The sequence below is a fragment of the Daphnia carinata genome, chromosome 6 (assembly GCF_022539665.2).
Source record: "Daphnia carinata strain CSIRO-1 chromosome 6, CSIRO_AGI_Dcar_HiC_V3, whole genome shotgun sequence".
NCBI lineage: Eukaryota > Metazoa > Arthropoda > Branchiopoda > Diplostraca > Daphniidae > Daphnia > Daphnia carinata.
The window spans coordinates 6,439,440-6,450,447 of record NC_081336.1 but is presented as its reverse complement, the minus strand read 5'-3'; the positions used below and the strand labels follow the sequence as shown (position 1 = coordinate 6,450,447).

Sequence of the window (11,008 nt, the reverse complement as noted above, 5' to 3'; positions counted from 1 at the left end):
CAAGATGTCACGGTATAATTTTCTAACAAGTACACGACGATACATGAACAGAATAAGATACATGGAAAGACAACAGTGTTCTCAACATATTTATACATCGTGTTTGTTAAGAGGTTTAATTAAATGTCAAGTTGTAAAAGTAAAAAGGTTTTCTGATCAAAAAAGAGGTAATAGTTTAGCAAATAAATAATTTAAAATTCTTAAAAAGCCTAGCGTGACTTAGTTCCTCATATCCAGTCACCAGCTCTCCACAAGAGAACTTGCATGTTCTGGTGTCTCTCCGATACGCATGCAGACGAAGAACTTTTATTCAAATGTGGCCATGAGCCATAACGATGTAAAAGATTTCGATAACCTTTCCCGATAGTAGCCACTAGCAGAGATTGTTTTTCTTTCTCTTTGTCATACGAACTCAGAGGAAGAATAACACGGATTTCATCTTCGTATGGGCGGAAAACAGTTATTGGGCGCAAGGATGATGCTTCAGCCACGATAAGGCAGCCCCAAGTTGTTCCTATGTACAGTTCCCTTCCTTGCACTGCTAAGCTGGTTACCTGAATTTAAAGATTAGTAAAGAAAATCGTGAAAAGAAGCTAATTCAAAAATTTTATCATTTGTTATTGAGAGCGTTTCTCTACTTACTTGGCATCGTCCTGGACTAAGATGCTCCTCAATACTTATCGATTGGAGTGATTCAGAACAAGGAGCTATAATTTGTTTTTCAGTAAGGAGATCAGACAAGTTCAATAATTACTAAATTTTACGCGAAATCAATCAATAAATAAAACAAACCCAATTTAGAGCAGTCCAGTCGATGAAGAATTCGTCGGGTATTTGCACACCAACGATAGACAACACACCCAGGGTAAACATACGACCATATTACTGAGCTAGTACTTTCGATAATGTTTTCGTTTGGCATTTCTTCTTCATAGTCAAAGGCGTCTACATGATTTTCGATAATCAGATTGTCGACAGCCACTATCTGGAGCACTTCAAGACCGGGTAGGACAGGATCGTAATGATTGATCAGTTCTTGACCGATCACTACGCCTTCTCCTAAAGCGAAGACGCATATGCTGCCTTGAGATTGCCCACACCACAATTCCACTTTTCTATATAAAAATTGTAAACAGATAGTATAAAAATCGGTTCACTACTATTTTTGATTTTATTGCGTGTTACCCCCTGGAAGTTGAATAAATGGCCGCCATACAGTGCAGTGGGGCACCGCTTCCACCGAGTCCGAGTTCGGTCATGACAAATGTGCCTTCACCCTGAGTCGACGTTAGTGGGATGAAGTCATCTCGGCATAGAAATAGACGGCCATTAGCCAAGGCAACTGCTACTCGATGTAACGAAGGTAAATGTATCAGACGTCGTATAGAGGCAGTGCAAGAAGAGTCTGGCTCAAGGGAATAGCGGAAAAGACATTGATACGTCCTTGTGCTGCACCAAAGAGCAGTTGTAAAAAAAAACATTAGAAAATAGAATAGACAACACAATTTTGTAAAAATTTGCACCTGAAGCAGAAAATTTGCCCTCGAGCATCTCCAAGCCAAACGGATTCACCTACCAGACACGCCGCTGTAACGGGCTGATCGATCTCACTTTCAAGCGTATAGTAATCCAGCCAAGACCCGCAGCCGTTAGCAATTTCAGGAGGCTGACTTGAGGCAAGTAGCAGATCAACCTGGAGTAAACGTGTTTGTTTTAATAGGCAACCATTAATTTTAATAAACAAAGAAGAAATGAAGTACAACTGTGATTAACTCACCTGGCATGCTGTACTGCTTAACCAAAGCTCATGAAGCGTTTCTTCCGAAGAGTTGGGCACAGGAACAGCAATGCCGTCAGTACAAAATCCATTGTGATTTAAAGATACCACATCTAGCAAATGGGTAAATTCAGGCGCTGTGGCGATAGATACTATCTGGGATGCAGTAGGCCTGTCTTTTGGTTGCTGACTCCAGCACAGAACCATCAAATCCAGTAGATACACAGGATGGGTTGCATCCTGCAAAAAAAGAAATTATTAATTGTAAGAGAAAATTTTAAAAATCAAATTTTACCCGAGGTGTTATCGAAGGTCTGCCTCCTTCCAATATGAATTCCTTCACTGATTCATGGCTTTCGAAAGGCTGGCGAAGTGTGAGCAGCTCGTATAAGAACATTCCAAAAGAAAAACAATCCACCTATCAGATTCCAATTGCGCGAAAAAAGAAATGCTAGACCATACGCTAAAGCTGAATATTCAAAGTCAAATAGTTCGTACTTTGTCGGTGTACTCCTCTTCGCCATTGAACCGCATTATCTCAGGAGCCATGAAACCTTCCGTTCCTCCAAAACCTTAATATTTTGGAATGAATAAATCAATTTCAGCTTTAAAAAACTTGCTCAATTTAGTACCTTTTGCACCAGTAGGTAGTGATATCCGAGAAATGCCATAGTCAGCCAATTTTACATCCACTTTCACTTCAGGCTGCCTTTCATCGGGACTAGGTAACGACCATACTAATACATTTTCCGATTTGAGATCACGATAGATGATTCGTTGTTGGTGCAAGTACTCCAGCGCTTTGGCAATCTGGAAGACATTTCAACGTGATATAGCAGCGCATCGTTAGCAGTAAAAATATTTTACGGAATTTAATCATACCTGAACTACGATCTGCTGAATGACAGAGAGGTTTAGTTTTGCACCTGATCTTCGAAAATTTCTCAAATTTGAATCCAATGCTCCTAAAGGTGCGAGGTCTAAAACCAACGCTAGCGGTTCGGTGCACAAACCAATGAATGGAACGATATTCGCGTGACGCAGGGTTAGTAGGATAGCCAATTCCTGTCTTACAGTACAGTAGGCCTTGCAAGCATACCTGTACAATAAAATATTTTTAGATGGACCTAGCAAACTAACAAACACGAGACCAAGGCACGACTTACTGTAAAGGATCTCTTTCCCATTGGCTGATAGCTGCCTGAAATTCAGTCAAAGATTACCATTGTTAATACCAATGCCATAAGAAGTTAACACAATGCATTGCCAATTTACTTTATAAATCTGTATAACAGAAGTTCTGGCTTCATGTCCAGGGTCAATAGGCTGAAGCATTTTGACTGCTACCTCAGCATTGGGGTTGCCATTAATATTAGCAGTAGCTCGATAGACGAAACCAAAGGCCCCCCGACCAAGCAGACCTCCTCTTTTAATGTTCTGACCGTTGACAATGTTGCGTTCCCCAATGTCCATAAACATCTGATGCAAGGGCAGACCATAATACATATTAGTTAATATAGTTTCTACCACCGGCCAACATTAATATTTTGTTTTACCGTATCGGGTGCCACTTGAGCTAAGTGAATGTCATTGTGAACAGGACAATGTACGTGACGATTCCCATGGCTCAGTAAAATGCATTCTTCTACAGTGAAAGAGTAAACTGCTTCTGAATGCGAGGAGTGTGACCGTAAAAGCTCTTGAATTGAGTGATGTTCTTCCGTCGAAGTCTTTCGGCTAAAAATGAAGCAATTTTTATAACAATCTAATTTTATATGGATTTATAATCCTTAGTCAGTGTTACCTTAACACAGGAGATTCGTGACCTACACCAGAGTCAGCACCTTCTGACCGGGCACTATTACGCGATCCGCGCGCAACTGGTTCCGTTTTTAGTGGGAAAAACTGATGATTTTCTTGTGGGCGTTCATGTGGACTGTCGGCTGGAGGATTTAGGCCACAGAGACACATTGGACATGGAACCAAGCGCGTCACAAGATATTTTCCTTCAGAAGTGTGTACAAATCTGGTACCTGTTGATTAAATATGACATTTTGTAGAGCGTAAGCCTTTTCATTAATAAAAACACGGATTACCCAGTATTGGATACCAGTCTTCCAAAAGAGTATCAATATGATCCACGGAGATAGTCAAAAGTTTGGTAACGCTATAAAGCCAGACGAATTGAATTAATTTTGAATAATTTTTTTGTTTTTGCAAGTTACCTCTCAACGGATGGTTCTAATGCAAAGGTTTGATAGCCTTGAACAGAAACTTTCTGAAATGGTTGTCCTTCAGGTCGATCAAATATTGGCTTACGTATTGCGATGGTCTCGTTTGGAAGAAAGATTTCAATCATAGCAGCCGAAGCGGTATCCAATTCAGCCCAGTGACCCTCTTGTTTGGCAATATATCTGATTAAAATCATACAGAAATTTCTATGTTAATGATCCCAGTTATTACAGACTTATTTTAACTAACCGAAATGCTCGATAATCGAATGGACTGACACCGACACGATTGGCCACTTCTTTAATTCGAAGCAACGTAGTACCGAGATAGTGTAACTCAATGCCCGTCTGCCAACAACGCCATTCAGCTTTCCACTCCAAAGTATGTGTCAGATCTGCGTCAACCTATCGAGTGAATAAATTCGTAACGAAGTCAAAATAAAGGTGTTCAAACATCCATCGAAGACAACATACGTGTCTGGGAATATTGAAGTAAGAACGGAGCGTATCAACAATGCTATCTTCAGCTAACAGTCGCGTTATTAGACGCGACCAAAACCCTGTTGGCACGTATGAAAGTAGAAGCAAACGATAGATCGCGGTTTCCATGTCAGACTGGAAGCTTACTTCACATTTTCCATCAGTAACTTCAAAAATGAACAACATTTATATATTTAATCCTTAAAATTTATGGAAAATGATTATCAAGTCACCTGTTTCTTCAGCCGGAAATCCTCTATGGCCTTGGGCTGCTGCCGAACCAGGTCTTGAAGGCATTGACACAGCCCTGTTAAATCTCGGACCCTTTCTCGGTCGCATTGCCCTACCTCTTGACCGCACTGGAATCTATTTAAAACGAAAAACATGTCATAAAACTTTAAATAAAAATAGCTGTAAATGGTATATACATTTACCTTTACACGAACGTCAGAGCCAGGTAAGTCATATGCTGTTTGATCTTCAGTGGGCAATAACGAAGGAATGAGTAAAGTTCTCGAGTCCCAAGTTAACGCTACTTCAAATTTGTTGAGTAAATTAACAACATAAGCTTGAGCTTCTGTAGGAGCACTGGTAGACGAGCGGAAGACTAGCTGCAAATCCTCCAGCCTCATAATACCTGTCATAAGAAACTCTTAGAAATTAGAATTCGAGTAGAAAGCTATAAATTTTAGAAACCGTTTGGCGCAAAGGGATTAATTTCTCTGATGGTGACCACATGTGCAAGCATGTCGCACAACCACTGTGGGTCTAGAAAATAAAGGTCTTTCAGGGTTGCGTCTTCGTAGTGAAGCATCACTCCATTTTCGTGAAGAAATGCGGTAGCCTTAAACGGTAAATCAATAAATTTAACACACGGCGTTTAGGATTCAAGATTATAGCCATACTTGGTTTAATTCAGCTGTATCCCTGAATGACATTCGAAATCGGGAATTCATGATGTGCGCAACGCCTACACGATATTCCTCAGCCGACAGGACAGGATCACGACCGCAATTTTTTTGTTCGGTGGCTAGAAGCCCAATAACATCCTCCAGAGCCAAATAAGTTGCCGGAATACGCTGTTCCAACATACGTTCTTTACTTCCTAGAGACACAGACGAAACATCGCAGTTCAATATAAAATAAGGAATGGGGGAGTGGGTAAGAGTAATGAAAATTTAAACTCGCCTGGAAGTTTCAGGCTGAAAACGGCATCATAAATTAGGTTGCATAAAAGTCGAACATTATGTCTTGTACGACAACTAATCTCTATGGTATCTAATACTCGGGGTAAACCGCACTTTTCCGCATCCACCACATTAATAAATCTAAAACAAATTAAGGGACATATTTAAAAGAATTGATGTGATTCTTTGACAAAGACAAATCATTACCGGTCACGAACAAGCTGTTGGAGATCTTCCGAGTAGGAAGGAGGAAAAGTGTCTTTAACCAAGTCAAAATGAGTTCCAACTATTAAAACGGGGGAATTAGGTGCTCTTGCCTAAAATAATTGATTTAACTTGAAACACACAAAAATAGTGGTAAAAAATAGTTTATCTCTTACTTGGATGTTGACTAGCCAATGAAATATTTCATCGATTCCCTTTACTCCATCAGTAATTCGCCATAGGACTAGATATAGACTGCGCTTCGAAAGAAAGTACTGATGAGTAGCATAGTACTCTTTTTGACCAGCAAAATCCCAGGTACTAAAAAAGTGATAAAGCGAATCAATTCTTCGTGAAACAACGTTACGAAAATCCAAATTGTAGATACCGGAATGTGACTGGGCCATAGCCGTGACCTTTCACTTTCTTTTCATAAGTCCAGTCACCAATGTCGACCCCAACGGTTGACAAGTTCACTCCGCGTGGTGTTCGTGAATGTATGTTTCTGTTACCCATTCTTTTAGCCCAGTGCTCTGGAGGCTTTTTCTTGTAGGAGCCCGTGCCTTCCTGACGTAACTGTTCCAGTAACGATGTTTTCCCGATACCTTGGACGCCGACGAGCATTAGCCTTAGGAATTTTGAGTGTTTTTAGTACACGGTCATAAGTTATTTGAATAGTAAAAATACTTCATTCGTGCATAAGGACGTGCATCTTCTAGGATGGATTTAAGATACCCCACGACATCCATTGTCTTGTATTTCTTGCTTTCAATCATTGAACGTAATGGTTCTTGTAAATTGCATCCTCGAACGTTCAAATTCCATAATTTTGACAACAAGCCCATTCGCGGTGGCAATTCGACAATATCTAATACGCATTCAGAATACGCATGTGATAAAAAAACATAAGAAATAAAGAAATTCAATGTGTAAAAAGGAAATACTGACCAGGATTTCCACTAACGTTGAGAACGGCGAGATTGCTTAGCTCGTGGATAACATTTGGTATTTCCCTGATCCTATTGTTGCTAACATCCAATGCGCTTAAATTTGGGAAAAGTAGCTTGGATTTGTGAGCAGACGAAGCGAGAGTATCTACATCTTCTTCCAATCCATCATCCATCCACAGATAGATTCCAGTTAACTGATTATCTCCAAGAACCAAAGTACGTAAACTCTCCAATTTGTGATGACGTCGGTGTGCACATGCAACCGCTTTCGAAGATTTGTGAAATTTTCTCCCTATAACAATTATAAGGGTATAACCATTTTAAATTCATGAGTTCGTAACGACTACCCCCACCTTGGGTTACTGGCGTTTTCGGTGGATTGCGATCAATTCCCGCAAAGCAAGTTATGGTTGCTGATGAAGACAAAAAAGGTGATGAGGTAGATAATGGAGACATTGGTTCATCTAGCTGAAGAATGTCCCAGTTGGAAAAGGGTGGCCAATTTTCTATTTGGTTATGAGACAAATCTAACTGCTTTAAACCGTGAGGATAGTTAGATAAAGGTCCAATATCTGTTAATCTGCAAATGGAGATTTTTTAACTATTACCATGGGCGTAATAAGCGTAGCGATCCATAAAGGTATCTATCTTACTTGTTGAAGCTCATGTTTAACCGGACAAGGTTGACAGCTATACAAGCTAACGAAACCGGGACGCTAGAAAAATTGTTATGTGCAAGATTAAGATGGACAAGCTGTGAACACGATTGAGGCATGTCATCCATATCTGCCGGAAAAGTTTCGTTAATATCCACTGTGTAGCTCCATAAACTTTTAAAAAGGCGAAAAACAAAATAACACGATTAACAATTTCAAATTAAATAACACATTTTTTTAAAAATCTTACCTATCGTGCATTAATTTCTGAGGAGTAAGGTTAATAGTTGCCAACTGCATGCTGCGCATCATTCTGGCGTCTCCCAAGCTGTCTTCGTCAGTGAAAGAAAGGTTGAATTTGTCTGGAGTTGATTTATTCGAGCGTGGCGCCGAAAAATCCAGTTTCTTTCCAGAGTCTCCGCTACTGGTTAGTTCGAAGGAGACGTCTGTTAGGAAATTAGGGAGATCAACAAGTAAATTGAACGACGCATTCATCTCCTTCAATTTTGGGGCTGTCCACATGTCTATTGGGATCTGTTGGAGCTTGTTGTTGGATACATCCAAAATAGCCAGCGAAGGAAGCTTGAATAAAGCTTCCGGAAGGAAATCCAATCTAAAATGCAAAACATACAAATAAAAAAGAGCAAAGAAAAATTATTTTTTCAAATTTATAGTAAATAAGGAACTGCAACTAAGACTTGCCTGTTATCCTGCAACAGAAATTCTTCCAGTAAAGGACAATTATATAATCCTGATGGCAGACGCTCAATTTTATTTTGCGCGACGTTAAGATGGCGTAGACTTTGCAACTGAAATGTGCACGAGGGGAGTTCTATAAGAACATTGTTGGACAAATCAATGCGTGTGATGGAGTGGAGGGCAACGTGGTAAGCGCGAGGGTGAAGTTTCATTTTAGGATTCAGGCTCACAGCAGCTTCACTAAGCCATTGTGGCCTTATATACTCGAGACACTGCTGTCCATGCCAATTAATCATTACGGCGTTGGTGGGAAAAACTTGGCTGAGAGAAGGAAAGCCGCGGCTCTCGCTCGGTGATCCCGCTTTTTTGTTGATGGCATTCTCTCGATCGATATGTGATTTGAGGGCAAGCAGTTTAGATGTTATTATATCGTCTTTTGCTTGAACTGCCACATACAATGCTTTGCTTTCCAGGTCGCGAGCCCCATGTTTGAGAAGCAGGTCAATCATTCCTAACAGGAAAAAAAAATGTAATTCAAGTTAAAGTAATGAAATGCGATTAAATACCCATGTCACGTTGTCTAACCGCCTCTACCAGCACGGTAGATCCCGTAAAAACATATTCGTCTAGGGCCGTCCGAGAACGTAACTTTGAAAGCTCTTCTTCGTTCAGATATATAGTAAGATTCGGGTTAGCACCTGCACCCAATATAAGGGAGGCAATGGCAAAGTGTTTGCTCTTGACAGCTACGTGAAGGGCCGTTTGCGTTCCATGATCGCAGTAGACGTCTACGTCGACGGGGCTTAACGTCTGTTGAACATTGGCAGTTGGAGTTGCTGAATCCGGTTTTAAGTTAACGTTCAGACGGGACATTAAAGCTTGAATTGAGTCTGAAATCCGTTTCTTGGCTGTGATTGACTCGGACGCTGACAGGACGGTTGTTGTTTGGTCGCTCGACTTCAATGTTTTCCCTTTGACACGATACTTTAAAATAAGCTCCACCATTTTTAGATTCCCCATGTAGGCAGCGATATACAACACAGTTTGCCCTATAGAACCGTATCATGAAAATGTCTTCATTCAAAATGTGTAGATACGTACCTGATACGTCTTTTGCATTGATGTCAAACGGAAGCTCGTATTCATAGTTTCCTGTTTTGTCAGTGTACTTTTTCAGAATACTCGAAGGGTATGGGTACTTGAGTAGAAGGTCCAGCACTTGGACGTGCCCCTGAATACAGCACCCGTGGGAAGGAAACCATTTTTCTACTGTGGGAGTTTGTACCAATTCAGGGAATTTCTATTGAACGTGCAGAACAAATATGCAACAACCCAGTTAAGATTTAGGCAAACTATTATATGAAATCGTTGCTTACTCTTAGTAGCAATTCTACAACTTCCTTATGGCCATTGTAGCATGCTATGTATAGGGGAGAATATTTTGTCACAGGATGAACTCTTGCATCCGCGCCATTAGCAAGTAAAAGATGAACGATTTCTCTATGGCCAATTTCTGAAGCCCTGTAATGTAACACTGAGAATTGCTAAAAATTCTATAATTTAAAAACATTTCACTGACTTGAATAATAATGTGTTTGATCCTTCCACTGTCATATTTATGACAAGCTGCAAATCTTCTTTGAGTTCCTTAAAGAGCTTGAGCATAAAGTCTGGACTGCCTTCCATACATGCTTTTAATAATCCATTGAATATTTCAACCCTGCAAGCTTCCTGTGTTGATTGAGCTGTTTTTAAAGCTGATGCACATTCTATGTGACTTCCTTTAAGTGCCAAATCCAATGGTGAAAACCCCAGGCCATCTCGAACATCAATGCGAGCACCATGAGACAGTAAGAGACGTAAGTTGTTGACATGGCCATATTCAGCAGTTAGATGCAATGCTGTCTGAGAAGAAAATGAATCTTTTAGCTGGTACAGGTTACTTTGTGTTTCTAAAGAATGCACAACTTACTCTATATTCCCCTCGAGGGCCACAGGGAATATTTGGATTAGCTTGAAGAAAACATTATTAAAAAATCAAATAATACACAAAACATCAATATTTTTTACCCCCTGACTGGAGTAATATTCTTAGGCAGCTTGAGTTTTCTGTGGTAGCAGCTGCATGCAAAGGTGTTCGACCCCATGCATCGACTCCATCAATGTGTTGTAATTGATCGGCGTGAAGAAGATCTTCTAATAATTCGGCATTATCCCAAAGTGCCGCCTAAACAAAAACGAAAAGCCAAACCCGGGATCACAACGATTATACCATAAGCGTTGTCTTAGAAAACAGTCGTTAAACTAGAGCAAACCTGATGTAATAAGCGTCCCGGAAAATCTTCCAAGTCATCAGAGTTTGGACTGCTTGGAATACTCATGCTTGAGAATTAAGCCGCAGCAAACCGAGCACAAGCACAGTTGTCATCACTGACTGAATTGTCAACAACCAAACATGGTCTCTCCCAATGTGTTCATTGATCAGCTGATGCAGGCACACTTAATGAAGAAGGCCTAACTTCTAATACCGAACATAGCTCTGGCAGCAGAAGTCGCCACCAGGAGTTGTGCTCAGACGTTTCAATCAACGAATCAACAGTGTAGCCTGTAGCACACGCCTAGCACGGGCGTGATGGTATAATTAAAAGGGTGAGTATGCCTATGTCAAGTTCAGTTGTCAACCATATGTCGCAAAATTCGAAGCCCATTTGGTAACTCGCCTAAAAGAGTGCATGACTGCAAGAAACGGAGCAAGTCGTAGTACAGACAGCGCACATTGGTTCCGCTAGGGAATATTTCAAAACCGATCACGCAAAAAAGGGGA

At 40.5% G+C, this 11,008-nt stretch overlaps 1 protein-coding gene across 1 annotated transcript; it reads right to left on the bottom strand.

Annotated features, from left to right (window-relative positions):
• LOC130702266 (leucine-rich repeat serine/threonine-protein kinase 1-like) lies at window positions 1-10,717 on the bottom strand. The gene is made up of 39 exons (XM_057523924.2): window positions 10,500-10,717; window positions 10,255-10,411; window positions 10,157-10,197; window positions 9,764-10,089; window positions 9,561-9,705; window positions 9,286-9,484; window positions 8,751-9,233; window positions 8,188-8,695; window positions 7,736-8,098; window positions 7,483-7,659; window positions 7,183-7,409; window positions 6,828-7,121; window positions 6,567-6,747; window positions 6,268-6,507; window positions 6,056-6,200; window positions 5,883-5,992; window positions 5,673-5,816; window positions 5,394-5,589; window positions 5,185-5,332; window positions 4,923-5,125; window positions 4,722-4,854; window positions 4,483-4,655; window positions 4,259-4,413; window positions 4,003-4,191; window positions 3,874-3,944; window positions 3,582-3,810; window positions 3,334-3,514; window positions 3,053-3,256; window positions 2,944-2,978; window positions 2,660-2,876; window positions 2,410-2,587; window positions 2,276-2,349; window positions 2,073-2,195; window positions 1,778-2,017; window positions 1,524-1,693; window positions 1,186-1,449; window positions 793-1,115; window positions 643-707; window positions 1-554 (listed from the first exon to the last, which is right to left on the bottom strand). The coding sequence occupies exons 1-39, from the start codon at window positions 10,563-10,565 to the stop codon at window positions 228-230; spliced, it is 7,704 nt and encodes a 2,567-aa protein (XP_057379907.1). The 5' UTR covers window positions 10,566-10,717; the 3' UTR covers window positions 1-227.
• Window positions 10,718-11,008: the final 291 nt, after the last annotated feature.